Source organism: Capricornis sumatraensis, chromosome 3 (assembly GCF_032405125.1).
Source record: "Capricornis sumatraensis isolate serow.1 chromosome 3, serow.2, whole genome shotgun sequence".
Classification (NCBI taxonomy): domain Eukaryota; kingdom Metazoa; phylum Chordata; class Mammalia; order Artiodactyla; family Bovidae; genus Capricornis; species Capricornis sumatraensis.
In genome coordinates, this window is record NC_091071.1 from 160,317,077 (window position 1) to 160,344,231 (window position 27,155).

The following is a 27,155-nucleotide window of genomic DNA, read 5'->3' on the forward strand; positions in this document are numbered from 1 at the left end:
ATGTGGGCTCAGGGTTCCTAATATATTGATTCTTTTAAGAGAGGCAGGAAATCTTGTTGAAATGCTCTCTTTAAATGTTAGGAATTGATGAAAATAATCTAAAATATTGTATAGATGGAATGAAGTCTGTTATCTGGATTTGATGAGAGTTGCTGGCTGCTATCCTCTGGTCTCTACATTTTTTTTTTTTTCCTTTTACATGAGTATCTATTGCTCACTGAAGTGTAAAGACAGCTCTGGGCAAGATTCAGGCTCATTGACTTAGTACCTTAAATTCTAAACTGAGTTGACTCTTTTGTACTTTTTGAATAAGATTATATAAAAAGCATTCTTTACTATTTTGTCACATTCTTTTTAGTCTGGATTTCTTTGTGTAGAAGTTGTTTGAGGTTCTAGATAGTAGTTTTTTTTAATGTATTATTAGTGTTTAATTCCAAAGTTGTGTTTATCAGAGTTAATTTTCAAAATGTACTGTAAAAAGTTGTTGAAAACAGTGAGTGGATTCAGTATCTATAAATAAGAACTGATAGAAGTATTACAAAATCCTGTTTTGTTGTAATGAATAGGTATTTGATTAGTTTGTTTGGTGCTCTGGTTGGAAAATTATAGATATGATAAAATAGACTTGATAAGCAAAATGGATTGCATTGAACTAATTTTTTTTCCTTATGTTTAAAACATGTTAAATGTAAGTTTTTCCCATATGATGTTCTAAATATAAGTTAAATGTTCAGTATATATTATTATAAACTACATAGTCATATATATTTGAGGTTATAAGCCACAGACTAGCTTAGGGACCCATTCCTGTTTCTACAAGGGACAGATGTATTTCATTTGTTGTTCTCAACCGTACAGCTAAGGGTTCCAAAAACTTGGAAACTTGCCTTTTGAAATATAATCTACTCTGAATTTGAGAACTTCAAATATCATGCTCTCTTTTCATTTGGTTTACAGTTGTATTATCTGTTTTCACCTTAAGAAACTTACTTTGTCTTTTAGAATTTTCTTTGGATTAGCATTTTAAAGCTGATAAGAAATTATTCCTATTTTTTTTATAAGTTGTAGAATCGTAGTGTTGGTTTTATTAGTAGAGGCCATCTAATGAATCTTCTCATATTGTTAGTAAGAATACTGGTAGAGTCAGAACAATGAGGGACTAATCCAAGGGTTTACAGTTTCTCATGTTAAGATGGAGTTGTCTGACTCTTCCCTTTTCATTAAACTGCACTTATGGTGTTGTCAGCAATGTGCCAGTAAACTGTGTTTAACCTTATATATAATTTAAACTGGCATAGATACTTGTTTTAAAATATTTTTTGAGAAATTAATTAAAACATTTTTTAATCTATTAGTATTTCTTCTGTTATATGTATTTTGGGGAAAGTAAAATTTCAGCCTGTAAAGTTGAATTTTATCTTATTAAATAAAAACAGACAAAATAATGTAGGGAGTCAAGAAAACACAGAATTTATGTTGTTAAGCAGTAAGCAGCCTTTTAATTTAGGTACTTCTGTGTGGTATTTGAGGGCCAAGACAATTGGTTTTAAAAAGGTTTTCAAGAGCAAAGTGGGATAGCACTCCACATGTCAGAAGTGGTAGGTTGGCACAGATGTGTAGGAAAAGGGGGTCTGATCTTCTTTATGTACATGTCCCCCTGCTCATTATCATACCCAGTTAGATAAAAATAAAAAGAGCAGTTACAGGAAATGCTGTAAGTTTTGCTGATTTTCTTCCTAGAATAATGTTTTACTTTAACGGACAATTTTTTTTGCTTAGTGACTTCTTTTGGCTTGTTACCTCTGAGCCACCAGGGAAGCCCAAGTAGAGTACAGACTCACTGAAAAAGGCAAGCTCAGGACATGATACCTACCTGAAATCTCACTACTTCCATTTAACTAAAACGCAGATTTTGTATGCACATGATATCATGTTTAACGAAGTTACCACATGAAGATATATCTGGGATTTATTAACCTATTTATCTTGTTTACTTTGCTATAAGTATTTTTGTATAAAGCTAAATATTCTTTACATGATATATTTCTTAATGGCTACATTATATTCCATCGTGTAATGTTCTTTAATTAAGTAATCCCTAATTACTGGCCATTTGAGTTTCTGATTTTTCATTATTATAAAAAATACATTGTTTAGCTATTAGAATTAGCTGTATGCTCATTTGTAGTAGTTTTACAAAAACTGCCTAGAAATAGAATTGCCTGCCAAGGAATTTAAAGTGGCTCACTCACTTTGTTGGACATCCTTTTCACTCTTACCATTTAGCATTCACTTTCCTGCATATCAACCACTTCTTATTCTTATCTTATCCTCTGTAAAAATCTTATCCAGCATCTGTTTTGGCCTTTTAAAAAATCTTCTGTTTTACCTTACATATTAACTTTATAGAAGCCTAGGACTTTGCTGTTAGATTGGTTACCAGTTGGGAAATGCCAGTTGGTCTTTTTCAGTAGGTTTGAGGTGTATTTATGGTATAATATTTACTAGTTTTTATTGTTTCTTAAGTTAATATGTGTTTTGATATGGTAAGCTCCTAATAAAATATGAGTTTCTTCAGTTTATTTGATGATCATGTCCAGCTTTTTGTGTACTTGCTTTTTTTAAAGTATGCTATGATCTAACATAGTTGCAAGCTTAAAAACAACAAAAATTTTTAATGTAATCAAGCCATTTTCATATGATTCATGTAACTGGTGAATCACCATTTTAAATCTCAATTTTCCAAATGTATCCTGTATCCCACATCTCTCTGCTTTACTGAAACTTGTGTTTAGTGCTGTTAATTCAGAGATTCCTTTAATAGAGTCACTTTATAGTACTGTTTGTGATGCTACTCAAAGGCTATTTGTGTACAAATTTATCATTGTACTGGATGCCCTTTGATGAATTGCTTGCGGTTGGGTGAAATAAACATTTGTAGAACTTAAAATCTGATTTCTAAATGAATTTTCTTTAAGTTATGAAACATGGAAACTTTCATAAAATTCTTAAACTCATTTATCATATTTTTTATTTATAGTTTTCATATTCATTAACATGTATTATTCCTTACCATTTACAGCTCAGAATTCTGCAAATGCAGATTTTGCAGACTTTGATGCATTTGGACAGTCTAGTGGTTCGAGTAATTTTGGAGGTTTCCCCACAGCAAGTCACTCTTCTTTTCAGCCCCAAACCACAGGTAGAGCCTCTCTAGCATTATGATTAAATGTTTACTTTAAAAAATAGGATACAACTCTGTAGATATAGTTTTGGAAAATTATTCTAAACTTAAATTCTGTGATTATCTGGTTTTAAAATAGTTCTGTTTTACAAAGCTCTGGGGAAACCTGAAATCTTTATATTTTTCTTTATTTGTTTTTCTGGACACTAGTGTTTTGTCTAATTCATATCTGTTTTCCTTTTCCTGCACATGAATCTTTCTTAAATTTCTTATGCACAGAGACATTGAAGTAGTAATAGTTTTTTAGGTTCACAAAATACGTTTTGATTTAATTTAGGCTCTAAATAAAAGAAGCTAGTTAATTATTTCCATAGAACTAAAAATGTAAGTACTTTTCAGGGCAGCAAGCTTCAGAAAATAATTGGTTGAGTAGATTATTTAATAATCACTTTGATAAACTTCAAATAGTTTTCTGTGCAGGAATTGGTCTTTAAACATTGAATACTTACCCATAAACTGTATTATTTTCAGAAACTCATTGAACCTTTGTTTAGATCTTTGGCTGATTGCTTTTCTTTCAACTTTTAACTCTGTATTGTCTTAAAGTCTTTTCCTTCAACTTTCTTTTTTTTCTTTAAATTTCATCATTTACATAATTTCTGGCTGTCCAGCATTTAGAATGCTTTCATCTAGCTGCAGTTTTGGTGAATTTACTTCAGCTTTTCCTCTCCAGGCTTCCAACAGTAAGTTCTGTTGTCAAGTAGGCATCTTTTACTAATTTGTATATTTAATGGTATATTTTATAGGTTTTTCAGTTATAGAATTTTAATCATCCTTTCATGATAATTCTCCATAAATTCTCACTTTTACTCTCCTCACTATTGCTAAACTCGGAGAACACAATAGTGTACAGTAATAGTTGCTTTAATAATTGTTTTTATTAATTTGAAATAACTTTCCTCATACAGATTTTAAAAACTTAGTATGTGCTTTGTTCACCAGTTCCTTGTGACAGATCACAGTCTTTTAAATACAGACATTATTTAGTTTTAATCAAAAACAGAGTTTAATTTCTGTAAGACATGTATTTGTTTTAGAATGTATAAAAAACTGATTGATGGAAAGTGTTTTTTTTTAAAAAAATAGGGTGTAATGTCTCTGTTTCTGAAATACCTTTAAGTGCGTGTTGCTCTCAGTTTAATCTATAACTGTATATACATGTATCTATATCTACTATCTTGATTGCTGAAACTAATGTGTAGGTATAAAGAACAAACATCAAAAGTATTGCATCAGAAGCATAGAATGAATATATATTGGTTTTTAATATTTTGGTAGTATGTTAGGGAAGATTCTAGAATATAGAACAGTCTTTAAAATCTTAGTAGAATAAAATTGATGTATTATTTATATTATTTATTTATTAAGTGCTCTTATTTTTTCCTTGAAATATGTTAGCGTAATTTTACTGAAGACATTGTAGTGTTGTGTGTACATTAAATTATGTGGAATTGAGTAGTAGCTCTTCAAGTACAATAAAACTGAGTAGCATGGAGACTCTCCGGTGAATTATTTTGTTCATTCTGGGATAGGTCATTACACAATTACACCATAGGAACTTGTTGCCCTATATGTTGTCAGGACCTTTGAAAATCTAGTTTTGTAGACTGTGAATGGTCATGTGTAGATGATTCAAGTTGAATGCCATTTGCCAATTCTTACTTTTAAGATTTTAGCATTTCTTATAGGAAACTTAGTTTAAGAAGAAATGATCATATAATCTATCAAAGGATATTGGGAAAGTCTAGCAGTTTCAAGTTTTCTGTCTATTCCATTACAGGTGGAAGTGCTGGATCAGTAAATGCTAATTTTGCTCATTTTGATAACTTCCCCAAATCCTCCAGTGCTGATTTTGGAACCTTCAACACATCCCAGAGTCATCAAACAGCTTCAGCTGTTAGTAAAGTTTCAGCAAACAAAGCTGGTCTACAGACAACAGACAAATATGCAGCACTTGCTAATTTAGACAATATCTTCAGTGCTGGGCAAGGTATCAAGCTTTAAAGAAAAGAATACAAATTTGTGTATTAAGCAGTCTTCTACATTTGATTCTATTGATTAAATTCTGAGGATGCTTTTCTTCATTGTGTATAGGTTTTATCTACACTAAATTTTCGTGACTATTTAGCTCATTTTGGATCTGAAATAACCACACGGTAGAAAGCCTAGAAACTAGTTTGTAAACTTCTAGATTTAAAAGAAAATAATTGACAAAAATTTAATTTTGTCTTAGCATGCTTTATTGTTCTAAAGGCCAAAAGGGCCAAGAGATGACTAGAGGATTATTTGGTGGTTTCTCTCAGGTATTAATTTTGAACTATTTTCTATGACTATTTATTTAAAAAGAAATAAAGCCTATTTGCAGTGTATTTTTATACCCAGTTATGGTCGTAAGGCTAGTATTTTTGCCTCTCAAAGTGCATAGTGTAGTAAGGAGAACAGCTGGGGTCTGCTTTCAGACTGGATTCTGATCTCTGAGCATGATTTCTCATCTCCCCACCAAGAGCAATAGAAATAGCATTCAACTTAAAAAGTTGTGTTGTATTTGTTACTGCATGAGAGGTATTTAGAACAGCGTCTGGCACATAGTAAGTGTTACTTATTACTTATCTTATTACTCTTACTTATCTTATTATTGTCTCTTAATTTTTTTGTAAACAACCCTGGGAAGATGATATTATTAATAGATTGAGTTCACATAGGTCCAGCATTAGATGAGTGTATATGTGCACTTGATTGAGTTGTCCCCATCTTGCAGATTTAATGTAGCACTTTGAGAATTTTCTTCTTATATGTAACCTAGACATGTCATTGGTACCAGGTCTTATTTTTTATTTCAGAAAGAGTATTTTATTTTTATCAGTGGAATGTATAGCACCAAACTTGTCCAGTATTTTCTGGAGCATTTATTTATTAGGTAAGACTCTAGAATCATGTCCATTTATTTGCTAAGCTCCAAATCAGTTTTAAATTCACACATCATGGCAAATGCTGTTGGTAAGTTGAAAGGATAAGCGTAAGTTAAAATCTTTGATTTAATTTGTTTCTGTTTGTTCATAGGTGGTGATCAGGGTAGTGGGTTTGGGACCACAGGTAAAGCTCCTGTTGGTTCTGTGGTTTCAGTTCCCAGTCAGTCAAGTGCATCTTCAGACAAGTATGCAGCCCTGGCAGAACTGGACAGTGTTTTCAGCTCTGCTGCCACCTCCAGTAACGCGTATACTTCCACAAGTAATGCTAGCAGGTAGCTTGTCATTGTCTTGTGTTTTATATTTAAGCTTTTTTTCAACTTTGAATAATTATGTTGTTAAGTAATCACTATTTGGGGCTTAATTTAAAAGATTCTTGAATATTTCCCTAAATTTGAAGAAAGTTACGAGTTTACATTTTTTAGTTAAAATATACTCCTTGAGTAATTACCATAGGGGATTTACCATCGTTTTATATTTTTTATTTAATCAAAAGTACTTTTTCTCCTTGAATGCTGAAATATAATTTAGAGTATATACGCATCTTGAAATGGATGTGTTAAATTGTTAAATACAAATTTAATTATACTCAGAGAATCTGTTTACAGAATTACTTACTTTTAAGGTACAGTTTTTAGTCATGAAGATTAAACACTGAAAGTAACATGTTGTAGCCTGAGTTGTAAGTAAAGTTTTAGAAAGATTTGCACCAGAACCCAAGATTAGTCCTGTATCTTTTCTGTCACATTGGTATTTATAAATAGATGTATCTGTTACAGTGTTTGTGTATGTATGGTGTAAAGAATTCTTGGCAGAAGAGAGTCTACCACATTTTAAAAACATTTGATCTTTAAAAACTCTTCTAGTTTTTTGACTTCTTTTTGGGTCAAGGAAGCAGACCCAGAAGTATAGGTGACTTATCTGTACAATGTCTTACCCTTGATTTTCCATTCCTATAGATTGTCTCTTTTATCCGAGTAACTTTTTTTTTCCTTTTAGCACCTTTTCCAGAAAAAAATGATAGGATTGCAACACTAGTTAGTTGGGCTTATTCTCCAGTAACACATTTTCTGTATGGCAGATGGGAAAGATTGAATCCAAAGAATAAAATTCAGAGTATTTCTGTATTTTTGCTTTACTAATATTGACTACATTAGACATATAAAATAGTGAACTATAGCAAGGTGGCCATAAAGTCTGGAAACACAGGTATATGTAATGAAATGGTTTATTGATATTACATTATGCTTATAATAAGTGGTCACCAGAGTATAATGCATGCAATATTTGAAGTACCTAAGACCCATTCCAAAGGTTTGTGAGGTTAAAAGTAAATTCATAATAATTCTGAGTGGGTGGTTGTGTTTTCATTAATTGACATTTGTATTCATGGGATAGAAACTCTTTAATAGGTTAAGACTTGATGGTGACTTAGCATTGAATTATGGCTCCAGTGCCAAGCTGTACCAGCAGTCATCTAATAGTCATTCCTTGCTACCACACAGTCAGTTTTACTTAGGAATATTTTTGATTCAGTTTTTATTATGAATATGCTTGATGAAGCAGTGTAAAGGAATTTGATTTTATTAAGTCTAGACCCTGACACATGCCTTAATTTTCTCTGTATTGAAGTATGGTATGCATTGAGTTGTTCTGCCGTATACTGAAGTATAAAGCTGTTTTGAGGAAAATCAACTTATGTGGTTTTTTGAGTTGTGGAATGAACCAGCTACTTGTTTTATGGAACACCATTTTTTTCTTGGAAGTATGATTGCTAAACAAACCATGGTTATTGAGATTTGGATATTTGTTAGACATTTTCTCAGAAATGAAATTTTTAAGTCTGTCACTTTAGGGAAAACAATGGCTAAAATACACAGTCTCAAGCAACTAAGTAGAATTTCAGAAAATTTATTAGCCACCATGAGCTTAATATTAAGCTTCCTATTGCTTTTCTGATGACATGGATGGTGATATTAATGGTTGTTTTTTTATTTTGCATAAGGAAATATATTGACATTTTGAAGATTGGCGTCAAGTATTTTCCGAATGATACGAAAGTAGTAAAAGATTCATTTAAAGTGTAAGATAGACTACTGGATGTTACTTTAAGAGTGCATCAGAGTTCATTGATAGGGTTTCAGATTCCATATCACAGCTGTTGTCGAGTCGCAAAGTTGTGTCCACCTTTGAAACCGCATGAACTGCAGCATGCCAGGCTTCCGTGTCCTTCACCGTCTCCAGGAGTTTGCTCAAACTCATGTCCATTGCGTTGATGATACTATCCAACCATCTCATCCTCTGTCCTTCCCTTCTCCTATACAGATATGAGAGTTGGACCATATTGCAGCTAACCTCTAGGAAACTGTAACTGTTGTTTCTGGAATGATATCAAGCAAGATATACATAGTTATCTGGAAAAGGTGTTAAAATTCTGTTTTGTTCAACCGTGATGCCACATGAGGCCAGTTTTTTCTTCATATGCACCAAGCTAAACAACATATCACAGCAGATTGATCATCTATTAAGCCAGCCATTAAAGAGATTTGTAAAAGTATCAGATATGAATGGCTTTATTGTTATTTTCAAATGAATTAAAAATTCTTAAATTTCTGTTTTAATTGATGTACTATATATTGGTAGATATAGCATCTTGAAGCTCTTTGGGGTTCTTGTTTTTTTAGAATGTAAATGAATTCTAAGACTTAAAAGTTTGAAAGCTGATGTGATGCATGATATGTTCAATATTATTTTTTCCATATTTTATGGCAACCCTGTTGTTAGATTACCTTTGCTCTTTTCCCCCTCTCAAAATATGAATTCTTTCAATACTTGTTTTCAGTAATGTTTTTGGAACGGTGCCAGTGGGTGCTTCTGCACAGACACAGCCTGCGTCTTCAAGTGTGCCTGCTCCATTTGGAGGTATGTGTTTCTGGTATATGTATTGGTTTTTATATGGAGTCCAAATATATGTATATATTGTATTGCATTTTCTTAGGGATACCAGAAGACGATCAAAGCACCAGTTTATTATCAGAAAGCTCTAATTTTCTATCTTCATAAATATATGAACAAATATTTTAAGTAATTGAATACAAATGCATTAGGATTTTATAGTGTATCTTATAATTTTTTAAAGCTACACCTTCCACAAATCCATTTGTTGCTGCTGCTGGTCCTTCTGTGGCATCTTCTACAAATCCATTTCAGACCAATGCCAGAGGAGCAACAGGTAAGAAATGTAAATTACAGAACAGTAAACTTTGGGAAAGGTATATACCACAAAGACACTATGTGAAGAACATTAGAAAATAAGGTTCCTTTCTTACTGAATTGACTGTGAAGTACATTAGTTTCGTCTATGAAAACATATGCTAGCTGAAAGTTTATAGAATCCTGGAACCTAATAGTTGAAAATGGACCATGGAAGTTACCTAGCACTCACCACTGAAAGGTTTCATATTTTGGGTGTGGAATCAAGCATAGAGATGAGAGTTAAAGCCTTAACTCCACACTGCCGGTTCATGACAGAGGTGGTACTTGAACATTATAATTCTGACTTATTTGTTGATCAGGTTTCACAATTATTGATTATAACTCAATTGAAAATATGTGTCATGTTTTTTCCTTTGCTTGGGATTGCAAGGAATGGATGGATTTTATTATTGATACATGAGATCTTGATAATGAGGTATTTTTCCAATGTGTATCTCTTTTAGGGTTGTTAACATTTTTTGGGGGGTTGTTGAAACTGGTTTAATTTAGGATATAATACTTTGAATATTTTCTTTTTTTATAATTTTTTAAAAAAATCCTCTTTATCCCTCCCCCTCTTTTTTCTTTTTGATTCATATTGTAAGCTAGCCACATATTTCTTTTATTTTGCCTCTTTGATTTTTGTCTTATTACCTTGAACACCAGAGATATTTGCCAGTACCTTGGAATGTTGGCAGGTGCATGTGGTATGACCCAGTACCCATTAAGCTGAATTTGTCGGTTTTTAGATTTAGATTACTTTAGAACTAAAGCCTTAAACTTGACTTATAGCATATGTTGATGTGATATTTTGAGAGAGTAAGGTGCTTATAATATCACAATAAATTTGCACCATTAAGAACTACTAATTACTAGCACATCGTTTTGTCATTGGCAAGGTTGAGAACTGTAATATTGGAAGTTTGAACCATAACTTCCATTTTCATATAATGTCTTCATTCATAATCTGTTGCTATCTCACAGAATACATGTTGTATAAGTATTTGAATTTTGCACATAATTTTTAATGATTTATTTTCATTCAAAAACATATAAATACACTATGCTTAAACATAATCAGTGATTATTTCAGATTTCTGTTGTGTTTTGGACAAAATATACTGTTCATCACTGATGATGTATATAATATTTCTGTTTCTGAGCATAGAATTTTGACTTCATGGAATGAATTTTTAAAATGTCTCATGATGTGGTATTTTGTACATTGTCTCATTTAGTCCTCTTAACTCATCACATGTTTTAATCACTCTTAACAGCTGAGATGACTGAGGCTCAGGGAAGTTAAGTGCATATGTTTTGGATGCAACCAGATTTGTGTTCAAATCCTGGTTTAGTATTTACTTACTAGGTAATCCTAAAAATGCTTTCTGTATATTATTTTTTTAATGAATGTAGAAAAAGTGATAGGAAAATACATTATTTGCAGTAATAATAATAACTGTTGAGATGTTTAAAGCTATTTAACCCCATTTAAACTGAAGGATGGAAACATATTATACCTTAACCAAGATCATGTTGATCTAACTCCTGTGAGCTTTATTATCTTTTTCTGTAGAATGTGAACAGTATTCTCTGTCAGGGATATTGTGAGAATTAGATGATGCAGATCACCTTGTATCGTCCTTGCATTATTGTATAGAGTTGGGGTGTGTGTGTGTGTGTTCAGTCGTTCAATTGTGTCTGACTCTTTTTGACCCTATGGACTGTAGCCTGCCAGGCTCCTCTGTCAGTGGAATTCTCCAGGCAAGAATACTATAGTTGTCATGGCCTCTTCCATGGGATCTTCCCAACCCAGAAATTGAAGCCGCATTTCTTACATCTCTTGCATTGGCAGGCAGGTTCTTTACCACTAGTGCCACTTGGGAAGCCCATATGCTTGGTAAATCATTCCTGTTATTTTTTTTTTTTTTTGGTGATTGTACCTCCAGACTGGTTCTGTTATTAGAGTTAAGGATTATCTCCCCGACCCCCACTGTTACTTAGAGTACAAAAGTCCTTAAAGTTAAGGTTCTATATAAGATGTGAAATAATGTAAAGTGTATAAATTATATCTCAAAAAGCTTGTTCAGATAATATAAAGTAGTTTTAATATTACTCTAAGCAAAATTTATTGAAAGGTGAATCTAGTATGTCCCCAAATTTTTATTTCAAGGTAAAATATCTTTTCTGTTGTAAACCATTTTGATTTTTCACATTGATCATCTTATTGAATTGACTGAGTCAAAGTAAATGTTGCCTATGTAATATGTTTCTGTTGAAGCTGAAATATAAACAACAGTGTTTTATATCATCAAACTTTAGTTCATATTAGTATTGTTAAATCCATTTGAGGTAGCTTTTGAAAGAGGTATTAAATAATAGTTCTATGCAAACTATTTATAAAGTTTTGCTGATACATTTCCTTCTTAAAATGCACATTTTAATAATAATTTTTTTTCTTGCATTTAATAGCTTTGGGGCCTTCTTTTACCACAATATATAGAAACCTTCAGAAGACTGGCCAATGTGGCCTAAGACTTTTTTTTTTTTTAGGATTCTATAATATTTAGCATTCTATTTTTCTAGAGCCCTTGAACCCTTTAATTAATGAAGTTAATATAATTTTATGGTTTTCAGTTATTAGGACATTCTCTTAAAACTCTTAAATCTCTCCTTTGCCCCTGAATGAGTACCCTTTATTTTCTGATATTCATTGAATGAATGATTTTAAGTGTCCCGTGTCTCCCCGCGCCACCCCCCCCACAACCCCAGCCTCCCCCAGCCAAGAAATAAACTTGTATAAATGTAGAACCAAAAGAATCATGGTGGTATCTAGCCAAGCATTTATTACTTAGGTGGAGACCAGTTAGATGGATTTACCTGATTAACCAATGACTAGTGTTAGTCAATGGCACCCCACTCCAGTACTCTTGGCCTGGAAAACCCCACGGACAGAGGAGCCTGGTGGGCTGCAGTCCATGGGGTTGCTAAGACTCGGACACAACTGAGCGACTTCAGTTTCACTTTCACGCATTGGAGAAGGAAATGGCAACCCACTCCAGCGTTCTTGCCTGGAGAATCCCAGGGACGGGGGAGCCTGGTGGGCTGCCGTCTATGGGGTCGCACAGAGTCGGACACGACTGAAGCGACTTAGCATTAATCCCAGAGTGCTTCTAAATCAGCACTATTTCCACTGGTTCCACTCATTTCACTTATAGGAAAGTCAATGAAATATATGTCCACACAAGAACTTGTATACAAGTATTTACAGCAGCATTATTCCTGGTAGTCAAAGGTGGAAACAGTCTTGGCTTAGCTGAGGTGGCTCAGTGGTAATCCGCCTGCAGTGCAGGAGATGAGGATTTGATCCCTGGGTCAGGAAGATCCCCTGGAGCTGGAAATGGCAACCCACTCCAGTATTCTTGTCTGGGAAATCCCATGGACAGAGAAGCCTAGCAGGCTCCAGTTCATGGGGGTCTCAAAAGAGTTGGACACAACTGAACACGGAAACATCCCAGGTGACCATCCACTGATGAATGGATAAAGCAAGTGGAGTTTTTTTGATAATAAAAAGTGAAAAGTAGTGATATGTACTGATATATGGTACAGCATGGATGAATCTAGAAAACAGCAGGGAAAATAAAGGATGCTAGTCACAAAATGTCATATAATGTGTGATTCTATTTATAACCTGTCCAGAATGGACAAACCTATAGAGACAGAAAAGAGATGGGGCAAAATGGAGAGCTGATAGGTGTGGAATTTCTTTTAGTGAGGGGGATGTGAAAATGTTCTAAAATTAAATTGTGATGATGGTTGTACACCTGGTGAATGTGTTTTTAAAAAAAACAAAACACTGAATTTTACCCTTTAAGTTGATAAATTGTATGATATATGAATTATATCTCAAAAAGCTTGTTAAAAACAAGTCTAAAATATTTTGATAGCAGCCCAGGACTAGGCATCAGTGTTACAGATTGAGTATTGTAGTTAATACTAATTAACAATCATTGTTGACTAAAAGTCAGGCTTTACCAAAGCGTATTATGTAGAACATGTCTCCTGAGGTGATGTTAACACAGTGCTTCGTGGGAAGGGGTTCTGTGCCCTAAAGCATATGGGAAATCCTGAGTTAATAACACAAAATTGAACCAGTATTATTAATGCACGATTTCTCAGAGCTTGTAACATGCTCTAGGAAAGGAGCTAAACATAAAGTGACCAAGCTTGTTTATCGCAGAACCCTTCTACCTCAGTCAACCTTTTGTTGAATTTATAAGAAGCTATAAACAGCATCTTTTAAGTTAGCAAGAAAAAAGAACAGATTCATTGAGTATTTACCCTGTAGTACTTTTAATCACAGCAGCTTTGTAAATTAGGTATTACTGTATCTGCCTCTCCATCCCTTGTTTTCAAAGGAGGAAACTGAGGCTTAAAGAAGTTGTGGTGTCCTGTAATTAGAAAACAACAGAACCAAGACTCAGAACCACTTTCACATCTCAGTTGTTGTTTTCCCCCAAATGTAGTTAGTTAAGTATGCTTATTTAAAATGTATGGACATGTATTTTTAGAAACAGTCCTACTCCGGATAGTTCAAACAGTGGTTCTAGTACTTAACCTAAATTTGATCTCTGTTGAGTACTTTTCTTTACGTGTAACCTGTCTGACCTCAGTCATGCAGGTTAAGATCTGCACGGGATGAATTTCTCTTTTCTCTCTCTTTTTAGCCATCACATTTTAAAGTGCTGCTCACCTTTCTAATGGAGTCCACTGACTAATTTTCCCTGAATAATTTGTTCCCTTGAGTTATCTTTACTAGTTTCTAGTTAATATATGGAGTTGAAAATAAAACAAACATTATTCAGGTGCTTTTTCTGAGATTTGACTTTTTAAATGCTAAAATGTAGATACTAGATCATTTTAGATGATTCTATGAATAGCATTTTTGGGTGTAACTACTGAGGCCTAGAAAATCATTTTATGTATATTGTTGCATCTTCACGTGAAAAAAAAAAGTGTTAGTGTTTACTTAAAAGCTGTATTTCCTAAATGTTTCTTTGTTTGATATTTGTTTTTCTGGTATTATTCTAATCTCTTCGTTTCAAATACTGTAAATACTAGTATCATGAATATAGTTGAAGTAAAGACTGGGTGCATTTTTATTATGTATTCTTATGCTGTCTCCTTTGTAAGTGTATTCTAATTTTAGAATTTTTTAATGAAACAAATTTACTTTTATTTTGACAATAGTTACTCATAAGTTAATTGACATTGGTCTCTTTATGGCTTTCCATAAGGCCTTTCTGGAGCAATGCATTCTCAAGTGTTTCCTCACGCTCATTTTGGTAGGTGGCCACAGCTAATATCTAGGTTTGTGTGGCAATTTGTCTACCTGCTTGTGGAAGCTTCTGCTAGTGTTCTGGATCCCTGCATGTGAAGTTAAGTTTTTCCATGTTTTAAAATGGAGTGGGCATGGATGTGTGGCATTGGGAATAACTTATATTTTAAAGTTACATGAAAATCTCCTGTGGTAATTTGTTTTAATATTGAAAAGCATATTGCTTACCTCCATGGTCACATTAGAATGTTAATAGCTTTTTTGATTATTTTTCTTAAGTTTGAATTCATAGTACTTTGAGTGACACACCTTTTCTATGTACCAAACCATTTTACCACATTATTCCATGGAGTTTGGCTTTGCTTAACTGTAGCCAACTTTTGCTTTATACTGCTTTCTTAAAAAGTGAGCTGTCAAAGTTATGTCAGTGTATTGTTGTCTGTTCTGAAACCCTTCTGTTTCCCTTGCAGTGTGCTTATTATTCTTTAATTCACTTGCTTCCCAGTGGCTTAGTTTCCTTTTTCTTATGAATAATAAAAAGTAATATTTAAAATTTTATGATCTAATTAGGTTCACTGAGGAGAATTGCACTGTTACAAATATTAGGATTATGAGAATTACTTTGAGCAACATCCATAACAGATTTTTAATTTTTTAATTAAAGATAATTCTATATAGCACGTGTAGTGTTAATTTCAGTGCCTTAAGTCAGCATTCAAGTTGGTAATTTTTTTTCTTAGAATCAGAAAATGCAATGAATTATGTTGTTTGATAACATAATGCTGAAAATGCTTCACTATGTAATTGCTAGTGTTCTGTATTAAAAGCAACATTGTTGGCTCTTCTTTCCTAGAACATATAGTTGAAAGGTTCTATTTTGAATCATTAGCAAAAAGTACTATATTGTTCTGTTACTATGTGTGTTTTTATATGAGTAATATAATAATATGAATTCATAACTGATTGTAAGTGGGGGGTGATGGCAACATACCATATGTGTGTGTGTGTGTGTGTATGTGTATATATGTGTGTGTATATATATATATATAGCTGTAGTTCACACACAGATTTCCCCAACCTGTGAATGAATGCTTCATTCCATGAAGTTATAGTGACTAGATATGGCAGGCCATGGTAGTTATTGGGTACAGTGTCATTAATCCCTACATTCTTTGTCTCTTTTAAGAATGCCTGTTTCACTTTCTGTTCAGTTTTTGTGTACTTTGCCCCAGTTTCTATAACTCTTTGGTCCTAATATTATCTTCCTTATACCTCTTATGCAAAGAAGTCTTTGTTTGTTTATACTTTTCAAAAAAGGAATGGGAGTCCATATAGTTTAATTGTGTTAATGTTTTTATTAGGATTATCCCCCATCCATTTTTTGACTATGGTTACAAAGGTGAATAGGTTTTGAGTGGTCTGCCGCAGACCCTATTTCTCTTGTAAGTTTTATTTTTAAGTGAACTATTTTACAGAGGTTTTTCCAGGAATACATATACTACATTATAGCAGACAGTTCACTAGATACAAATGTTTCACTATTTTACTCTGTATAACAAAGCAAAACTTAAAATGTATATACTAGTATACATGTGAATTGCATGATGATGGACTTTAAAAGTAGACTGCCATTTAGACTCAAATTTATATAATTACTTTGAGAGGTTTACTTATGATTTCAAATGCTAGCTTTATAGCTTACATTAAACTATATGGCACTAAAACTTGCTATTAAGTTTGTTGGGGTTTGGGGATTTAAAATACATCTTTCTGTTTTTAAGGTAAATAATGTCTATTTTACATTGCTGAATATGAGTATAGACAACCTCCTTTTTTGTTTGTAAGTGATCATCCTTTCCTTCTCCCGCCAGCGGCGACCTTTGGCACTGCATCCATGAGCATGCCTGCGGGCTTCGGGACTCCCGCTCCCTATAGTCTTCCCACCAGCTTTAGTGGCAGCTTCCAGCAGCCAGCCTTCCCAGCCCAAGCAGCTTTTCCTCAACAGACAGCTTTTTCTCAACAGCCCAATGGTAAGAGCTAACATTTGGCTGGTGCCAAGTTGATCGTATGTATCCTTTATTTATCATAATTTGAATGTTCGGACAAAAAGATTTATCTAAAGAATGCTCTAGTGTTATCTAGTGAGTGTTTATTACACAGATGTAGAAGCCTTTGGTGAGTTAGGCCACAGAAAATAGAGTGATTTAGTAAGTTTTTATGAACAGATTACAGATTTGGGAGTAATCTGAGACTAAAGAATACCTCTTCTTTCTCAGGATCTCCAGTATCTTTCTTGTATGTTCTGTGTTATAATATGCTTCTTGATTCTAAAAGGAAACTTTATAGACCTGGAGTGTTTGCTTTGCATTGGAGAACTGTTGATTTTGTTCCATTTATTGTATATATTTTGTTTGTTGTTGGTGGTGATGACATAGACTAAAGGTAACTGTATTGTAGTTCGAGTTTGTTACTTGTTTTCAGGAAGATTCACTAGAGAAAGTTTTCAGTTTTTGTTTCTGTTTTTGTTGTAGTCTTTTTTGTTTTGGGTGGATTTTGCTTGTTTTTTGGCCGTTCATTTGCTGAAGTTTGAAATCCCTGGATCACATCCCCTCTTAAATAATCAACAAACTCATCTTTTGATTAAATCCTTTGTCAGCAACTTACATAGCTGGGACAGACTGGAATTAACCATTTCTGGGGAGTCGATGTAAACTCTTTAAGACGTGCCACTGAAATTTTTAACTTACTTTGAAGAACATGAGACTCAACAAGTTAACATTGATTTTTTAAATTATTGTTGCTCTGGTGGGGATTTTTCTGAAACTCCTTGATTGTTGCTCAGAGGTATAGGTTATAATTTTTTTTTTTTTGAACAAGGTGCAGGTTTTGCAGCATTTGGACAAACAAAGCCAGTGGTAACCCCTTTTGGTCAAGTTGCAGCTGCTGGAGTGTCTAGTAATCCTTTTATGGTAAGTGAGATGCAGTTTTAAGCACTTTGTAAGTCGTTGCATTGTTTTCAGAGTGGGAAAAGCAGGATGTGATTCTTCCCAGATGCAAGATTGTACAAATCGAGGCAGCCATTGTGCACAATCGTTTGTTGATTTAAGAAAACACATTAATCAGCTTGAAAGCAAAACATTGTAGACATGAAACTGGTATGCTTTCTTATCAAAATTCTGCTTTATGAGAGGCTGCCGATTTAGTGATCAATGTGCAAAGGGAATCCTGGAGTCATTTGGTTTGAGTTGTAAATGTATGTTTTAGGACCAATCCCTTCTTGGAATCTGTTAACAGAATTATGTGAAGTAATGGATATAAAAGACACAACACAGTGCCTGGTAACCTATAGTTGTGTTACAGTATGTTGCTAAAAATAGTAATTGTTGTTCAGTCAGTAAGTCATGTCCTAACTCTTTGTGACCCCGCTGACTGCAGCGTGTGTCAGGCTTCCTGACCTTCATGGTCTCTCGGAGTTTGCTCAAACTCCTGTCCTTGAGTCGGTGATGCCATCCAACCATCCCATCATTTGTTGCCTGCTTCTCCTGCCTTAATAATAGGAATGAATAAATATGGTTGCCAGTAATTATAAAACCCTAATCTAAATTGGAGAAGGCAATGGCAACCCACTCCACTACTCTTGCCTGGAAAATCCCATGGATGGAGGAGCCTGGCAGGCTACAGTCCATGGGGTTGCAAAGAGTCAGACATGACTGTGTGACTTCACTTAATAATACTTAATCTAAATACTATTAATTAAAAAATATTATTATTTTCTTATTTTCCCACACACTCTTGTCTGTCTGTTTATTTTGTCTTATGTTTTCCTTTAGACTGGTGCACCAACAGGACAATTTCCAACAGGAAGCTCATCAACCAATCCTTTCTTATAGCCTTATATAGACACACTTTACTGGAACGAACTTTTACATGGTCACATTACATCTCTCCGCCTCTTGCACTGTTGTCTTGTTTCACTGATCTTAGCTTTAAACACAAGAGAAGTCTTTAAAAAGCCTGCATTGTGTATTAAACACCAGGTAATATGTGAGAAACAGAGGGCTCCAGTAACAACTTTTAACCTGTGAATTGGCAAAAAAAAAAAAAGTAGCGGTATCATGTATATTAAAAATTGGCTAATATTAAGTTATTGCAGATGCCACATTCATTATGCTGCAGTACTGTACATATTTTTCTTAGAAATTAGCTATTTGTGCATATCAGTATTTGTAACTTTAACACATTGTTATGTGAGAAATGTTACTGGGGAAATAGATCAGCCACTTTTAAGGTGCTGTCTTATATCTGGAAATGAATGACCTAAAATCACTTTAACCATTGCTACTGGAAAGTTAAAGTCAAAATTGGAAGGTTTTAGTCATTCTTGAATTTTTCCTTTCTGAAGAGCTCTTCTGTTTATACATGCCTAAATTCTTTAAAAATGTAGAGGGATACCTGTCTGCATAATAAAGCTGATCATGTTTTGCAACAGTTTGCAGGTGAAAAAAATAAATACTAGAAAATATGCTATTGTTTTGTGTTCTTGCTGCAATGCCTTTACCAAAGTGGCCTTAAATATCAGTAGTGAATTGAGAACATCTTGAATTCTTAAATTAGAGTTTCAGAAGACTTCTAGTGACTAACTTTTATGTCTAAAAGCAAATTTTATAAAAAGGCCATGTAGAAAATTTATTAAAACTACTATGACTGCTATGTTTAGGAATATGTCAGTGGTAAAGCATTTAATGTAGCTTGTTAGATTCACTGTAATCCTTCTAATTTCTTTGCAACTTCTTAATTTTGTGAAAATTTGTATATATGAAGAATTTGCATGTATGTGTATTTACAAATTTTTTTAAGTATCTTGAATTCTCAGACTGCAAAAGGCTTATTTTAACTATTGTTTTTTTTTTTAATATTGTCTTTGAATGTATTGGAAGCAGACATGCATTAACTGTGACATGATTGCACCTCAGTTTTTTTTCTTTGAACAAACTGATATTAATAGGACATTTGTTTATGTTCATTTCTAGGGGAAAGAAACTGGAACCCAATGTTACCTTAAAGTTATAGAATACTTTGTTTAAAAAGGCAGTGATACTAATGTTTAGTTATATCTTTATGTTAATATTCAAGTGAACTTAATTAAATATTTATATAATGCCTGATTCATCCAGTGATAATCTGGCAATCTCATCAAAACAGAACACAACTGAAAAATTTGTAATAGTTTTTTTTTTTTAATGCCTTTGAGCACCCCACAGAAGTCACAAAGTCCATATGTTAGAGTTCATGTTTTTATGTAAAATATTGATTATTAGATTTCCCAGACCATGGCATATTAACAGTTCAGAAGTTATGGCTTGAAATGAAGGAGATAGAATGTATGACAAGCATACACTGTCCAAGACTAGTTAGTGTAGGGACAGCCAGCCCAGTTGAGAGGGCATCACTATATACACCATCTTCTGAAAATTGCCTATTACTGTGACTCTGTGTCATCAAGAAAAGGTGAAATTACATATGTAAATATGTAATACATGTTTGAAAAGTTTTCTTACAATACTTAAAATTGTTTTTAAAGCTTTGGTATTAAAAGAGGTGAACATCAGTTTCCTCAAACATTATTCGTGCTGAATACCTTTTCAAATGGTGACTGCAGGAGTTGTTTTCATAGTATATTAAAATCTGTGTTGAGTTTTAAACTTCTTGAAGCATTGCTGTCCAGTGCATATTTAGCTGAATGTATAGTTGTCTGAACTACTTTGATCAGACTGGGAAGTCTCTGCCCCCTTTCTGAGCAGTACGCCTCTTCTCTTAGAATTAAATGAATGCTGCAAAGGTCTGGGTGTGTGTTGGTGTATACTTGAAATTTCTCCAAATTTTTGGAGTTACCTTCCAGCCCCCTCATGGAGGGAATACTTAAGAGATGTTTTTGAATTCCTATGTTTTAGATTGTATTGGGTCCCAATCAACTCTTGTACCAAGTTATGCTATACCATTGAAAGCCACTACCCAGTTAACCTACCAGGCTTTCCATCTAAGAAGTAAATTAAACAGTTGTTATTAAAATAATTTTAAAGACTATTTTTTTCTGGGTAAACCTTGAGGTTTGTAATTAAGTGGAAACTCTTGTTGACTTTGAATGCTATAAAATCAAAGTGCTTAGTGTAAGAAGTGATCCAACTTTAATGTGGATTTGAATCCTCACACTTTCATATTCAGATTTGCTTCTGGTTTTACATGGACTATCAGAACTGTGTTGAACAGTGAAGAGGAGAAAATACTCAGTGGTAGCAACATGAAGACGCAGTTTCCTGACTTACTGGTTGAGTCATCTTCTCTCCTTTTGTGTTTGCTCAGGAAAGAAAATTTTCTTTTAGGGTGACAAGCTTAATTGATTACTTTAAAGGTATATTTTACTCTTATTTTTGTGAAGATAGAGATCAAGTAGTCACTTGCTTCCACAGAATAATTCTTTCTGTAAATTTGAAGAAGCACATCAGTACTTGGTTTACTTCTGAGTTGCCCCAGCTCCCAACATACATCCTGGTTGGTACAGTTCCTGTAAATTGGTAAAATGAAGAGAATAACTGAACTGGCTGCTTTCCAAACATTTTGGCCTCAGGACTATTAACTCTTTTTAGTTATTGAAGATCTCCAAAAAGCTTTTGTTTATGTAGCTTGTATTAATCAGTATTTGCTGTGTTAGAAATTAATACTGAGATAGTTTTAAAACGTATTTATTCATTTAAACGTAACAATAATAAACTCATTACCCATTAACATAAATACCATTTTTGATGGCAAATAACTGTTTTCCACAAACAGAAGACCATTGTTTTACATTTTGCACATCTCTTAGAAAATCTGGCCCAATAGAATCAGTGGGATTCTCATACTACTTTCACATTGCAGTTCTTTTAAGTGACATAGTGTGTAGGCACTGGAAAACTCTACCATGCACTTGTGAAACCACGAGTGAAACAGACAGCATTTTAGTATGCTGAAAATAGTTTTGACTTTGGGTTTGGGGGGGACCCTCGGGGTTTCTCAGACTACAGTGGTTTGAGAACCACTGCATAACACTTTAAATTTGTATCTTTCTGTGACAACGATGTTTAGTTGTAGTGTAAATATACTGCTCCCTGAACTTCTGAGTGTTTTTGTTGGCTTGATGAGAAAAATTTAAATTTCAGTTGAAATGGCAAACTTTTAAAATGTTGTTTTCTGGATTTTCTTCCTTTGATTTTTATGTGAATGTGTTTCAGTAATGATGAAATTGGTGAATATCTCATTTTTAAAAGGAATATTCCAAGTTCTGGCTCTTGTATATTAGTAATTGTTTTAGAATCATTTACTCTTTTGACCACTTTGAAATTGTGGTATTCTTTTGGGAGAGTGTCAGATAGCTATTTTAAAATTACACCTTGCTAAAGAAAGTTCAAAAATGAAGAATAATTTCTTACCTCTCCTGTGTTTATAGTTAACAAAGAATTTTAACTTTGTGTATGTATGTGCATATATATATTGGGGGAATGAAAATAGGATTTCTCTAACCTTCCAAGACATCAGCTACAGTTAAAGGAGTGTGTTTACTTCTTAAGAAAGAAATTTGCTCTGGGTTTTCCCCCCAGTGGTTTTATACCTTGTCCATTTTTAGAGAGAACACTTGTTTCTCATTTAAACAGAATGTTTTAAAATTCTTTTGAAGACATTGTGACTTTGTAAAAGGTAGTTTATGATACATAGTCATTCACCTCTCACTGCTGCGCTTGGCATACAGTAAACGTGCTGCTGTCCTCAGGCCGGCCTGTGCCTTGCTTCTTGGGCCTCTTTATTCGTATGTTTGTGCTCCTGCTCCAAACTCACATTCAGAATGACTCACCTCATCTTTGGCCTCCACTTGCAGTCTCAGGTTTATATCAGAAAGTTAATCTCTGCGGGACCCTATAAAGATGTATTTCTTTAAAGATATGACTTGAAAGTAATAATGGTGACGGTATTACAGAGTGTGGTTTATTAAGCTCTTTTAGTGTATCAGAGACTTGCTAAATGCTTTTCATGTATTATATCATATGGTCCTTAAAGTGGGCTCATACTAAGGATGAAAGAAGCAAGGCATTCGGCTAATGACAGGGCTTTTGCTCTGGGGAGCAGGTATTTTATTGTTGGATTAAGATGCTCTCACATTTATGTGTAAGCAGATTTTTAAAAAATCATGAAATTCTAAGAGAATCTCTTTCTATATCCTATATACCTAATAAAAATCATTTTTAATTTGGATTCCATTCATAATTTGCTGAAATTAGTAGTTTATTCTCTAGGGTTTTATTTAAACTTTACAAGTAAATTCATGGGGGTAAATAGTGGGTCAGGTTTTAAAATAAAGAGACATTTGAAGTATCACAATAACTCCTATTTTGTGAAACATTCCAACTATTAAGTCTGTGCCCTAAACAGTAGTAAAATTACTTTTGAAAGGGTGCTGTTACTAAAATGTGTTATTGTATTGAGTTTATATTTATTAGTTAACTTTTTCCTTGTATATTTTAAAACATGTCATTCATTAAAAATTTTACATGGTATATATGAACAAATGAATATACGACCAAGATGTGCTGGTCATATGCTGTGCTGGTGAATGCTTTTCTCTCATGAAAAAGTGCCCTGTTCTGTAGTGCTTACTGATATATGTTGATATTAATACTCTCACCATGGCTGATTTCAGCTATTAGTCTGATGTTAATTAAATTAAACTTGGAGTTAGACACACCGGTCTCACTTTGCAGGCCAGCTCCAGCAGGGCACAGATGGGTAATTCCACAACCCAGTTCATTAAATTTATTGGCTTTTAGGTGATTGTATGTAGTATTTGAAGAGCCTTTTGTGTTGTTAATTCAGTAAGCATTTGAACACTGGTTTACTTAGGGCTTTCCTGGGAGCTCAGACAGTAAAGAATCTGCCCACAACGTGGGAGACCTGGGTTTGATCCCTGGGTTGGGAAGATCCCTGGAGAAGGGCATGGCAACCCATTCCAGCATTCTTGCCTAGAGAATCCCGTGGATAGAGGAGTCTTGCCATCCACAGTCCATGGCGTCACAAAGAATTGGACATGACTGAATGACTAAACATAGTAATTACTTAGAAGTCTAGTGGGCACTGAAGTATTTAATCTGCAAAGACCCCCAAGTTTTGTGAAAACCCTGGTTTAAAAAGTCCAGTTATTCTAATGTAGAGGTTGCACATTTATGGCATTTACTCTGAATTTTCTCTGCAGTTGTGTTTTGTTTGACCATCACAGTGTTTTAAAAACTTGAATTTTGTGTAGTTTGAAGGGTGTTTGTACTCTCAAGGTGGCCACTAGCCTACTACTATAAATTTTCTGGGCCTCAAACGTTCAAAAACGTTTTAAGGCCTCTGAATTGGCAAATTCTGAGTAGACATAAAAGGGATCCTCTTATGCCAGCTCTTAACTGTTCTGATTTTGGAGTCAGTTCTGTAGAATTTGAATTTATGATGCTATTTTCTGGTGAAGACTCTTGCCAAAAATGTATTTCCTTTCAAACTCAATAGCCTCTATGTATTTTGCTTATTTTATGCTAATGGAGGAAAATTCAACATACTTAACTGTATTTTTGAAATCTAGGGTCGTTAAACTCACAGGGCTATGGAGTTTAAAGATTCAGGCTTTTGTAACCAGGAAAAGTGATCCTAGATAAAATATTTTAATTGGTGATTCAGATGTTCATTGGCTAATTTCTTAATTGGTTCTCTGGAATCTTAAATAGATATTATCCAAATTATAGTTTAACCAGTGAGACTTAAAACTTGAATTCTCACCATTTTTCCTTAATCTTGAGGGACAGAGAAAGCAAACAACCCAGAAGCCTTCTAATTTTGACTAAATAATCATTAAGTAAAAGGCAGGAAAGGATTGTGAATTAATGTTACCCAGTGTTTCATAGAATGCTGTGGGTGCAATCAGGTTTTTTAAAGACTTTAAAGGTTTTTTATATGTTACCAAAATATAATACATGTTTATGATGTTTAAAAATTATGCAATATATAAAGAGGTATAAAGTGGAAAAGTGTGTCTCCTTCCTGTGACTCTATTCCCACATCCCAGAGAAATACAGTTACTTGTGTTTTTGTATAGTCTTTCAGAAATGTTATCATTTATTTTATATACTTCTTTCTCTATATGCCTCTTGCTGTCCTCTGTTGTTTTAAATGTATGGTTTTATAACTTGATTCTCTTTGTTTAACTTGGTTATTTTTCCATATTACTACATCCAGCTCTAATTCATTATCTCTTTGGAGTGCCAAGATTTCATTATATGGATGCCCCTTTTGAAGAATATTTGTTTATAGAGTTTTTCTACTTAAAAAATTGTTAAAATGAGAATATCCTTATGCATATATGAAGGTTAGTCATGAATCTGCCTGACTCTAAACTCAATAAAATACACATCATTCAATTTTGAATCTCACCTGCAGATTCAGTATGACTGTCTTAAAATAAGATGTTTGAAAAATCTCATACTTTTTAATTGAACTGTGAAGGCCTTCAGTTAGTTCATTGAAGATTGTGCAAGTTCACATCTATTTAGCACCTTAATTTTAATTTTTCCATGAACCTTGACGTTTCTAAACGTTCAAGGTTTGGAACTATTTTCTATTACTACTTGTTGGTATTGTGCCTTTCCTTATCTACATTAGCTTAGAATATACCTTATTTTTGAGATGAGAACATAGAATTTAATTTGGCAAAATCTTTTGGCACAACCACATGTTTTATTTATTACTTCTCCAAAATTAACTCCCTTTGCCTTAGAAAAGACTTGGGTAATAACTGAAAGTTCAGCTCTCATTCCTCACAAGATTATAGAGTTGAGAATTTCTTTATTTGTGTTTATCGTTAGTCAAGGACAAGTCTTTGTTTCTGGAATCATTCATGAGAAATGATATCAGCACTTAAGGCTTAAGAATAGGGAATGAGATAACTGAGAAATCTGAAAGAAAGAATGAGGCCCTTTTAGTCAGCAGGGCATATTTTGGAAGATGTTTTGATATGACAAGATTTATGAAGACCAGTCTTAATTGCAAGAGGTGGTCTTAGGTATTAGACAAAAACAGGTTGATTTCAATTTTTCTTTCAAATATATGGTAGATATATTTGATTTGCTGTTCATTGTGAAACCTTGTTGGAATAAATTTTTAAAAATAAAGACTCCTGAATTTATGTACCATTTGAAAGTAGTAGCCTTTTTCCTTTGATGATCACAGAACATAACAAGACATCTGGAACACTGAAGAATAACATTTTTTCCCTTTTGTCATGCATGTTTGTTCCTGCCAAGCACATGATGCATCTACTTCCAACCTTAATTTCTTTGTTCCATTAGTTGTATATTAAAAGCAACTTTTGTCACTTTCTCTTTGCTTTTTAAATTACAAAGCATCTGTTTTTTAAAAGCACTTATTTATTACTGAGTTTCCAGTACTGATTCCCCATCCCCAGAGGATGACATTTTTTCTTGAAATTCATATTGTTCTAGCTTGATTTTTAAGACAGTGGTTTTTGCAATTAGATCTTAATTTCTCTACTACCTATTGAAATTTAAAAGGCACATAGTAAACTATCTTTGGTTCTTCATACATCTAATCTTATTTCCTGGTAGTAACCATTATTTTTTGTGTCCCAATTCTGTACATTTTTGTTGTTTAAATTACTTTCATTAATCATCAAAACCCAGAACAAAATTTATTTTCCTCTGAATCAGTAATTTTACGCAGCTACCACTACTCTCCCCATCCCTCCTCTCCATCTAGAGGGAGACTAAAGTTTAGTCTTACTAGGCGAAGAAAGATTCAAATTCTTTTTTTTTTTTTAAGTCATATGCTAACGTTTTTAAAATTAAAACTGAACTTGAGGATTGAAAGGTACTGACCCAGAGTCCAGTGTCCTATGTTTCAGTTTTAAATTCTGTGTTAACCGGCATTCAATGAGCAGGTAATTTAGATGCCAGTTTCCCAGCTTTAAAGAGAAATCTCTTCCAAATGGTAAAACATGATTCCCATCAGCCATTTGGAATATATGTTTAGAGAATAATTAGCTTTGGAAACTGGAATTAGACATTTCATAAGAATAGCTGTTAGGTTGAGCATAAACTATCGTATTTTCTAGATTGAAAGTACAGGTAACACCACCACCATATAGTTTCATATTATGGCCACTATATTCAGTTTCTCTTATTCAGAGCTATCTTTTTAAATGCAGAAAATTTTGACTTTTTAAGTAATGGTCGAGGATTTCTCAGGTGAAGGAAATTGTGCTGAATGCTGTATATCA

The 27,155-nt window shown here is 33.6% G+C and overlaps 1 protein-coding gene across 4 annotated transcripts in view; it reads left to right on the forward strand.

The window, feature by feature from the left end:
- Positions 1 to 20,746, forward strand: part of AGFG1 (ArfGAP with FG repeats 1) — an 80,626-nt gene extending 59,880 nt beyond the window's left edge. Inside the window, exons 6-14 of one of the 4 annotated variants that reach the window (XM_068967364.1) lie at positions 3,083 to 3,202; positions 3,856 to 3,927; positions 5,025 to 5,234; positions 6,305 to 6,485; positions 9,053 to 9,132; positions 9,350 to 9,442; positions 16,675 to 16,833; positions 17,687 to 17,772; positions 18,634 to 20,746. In XM_068967364.1, the coding sequence (XP_068823465.1) occupies positions 3,083 to 3,202; positions 3,856 to 3,927; positions 5,025 to 5,234; positions 6,305 to 6,485; positions 9,053 to 9,132; positions 9,350 to 9,442; positions 16,675 to 16,833; positions 17,687 to 17,772; positions 18,634 to 18,693 (1,061 nt within the window). In that variant the 3' untranslated portion in view covers positions 18,694 to 20,746. Of the gene's footprint in view, positions 1 to 3,082; positions 3,203 to 3,855; positions 3,928 to 5,024; positions 5,235 to 6,304; positions 6,486 to 9,052; positions 9,133 to 9,349; positions 9,443 to 16,674; positions 16,834 to 17,680; positions 17,773 to 18,633 lie in introns of all 4 variants that reach the window. The other 3 variants (XM_068967366.1, XM_068967367.1, XM_068967368.1) reach the window with 3 other exon arrangements.
- The last annotated feature ends 6,409 nt before the right edge of the window (positions 20,747 to 27,155 follow it).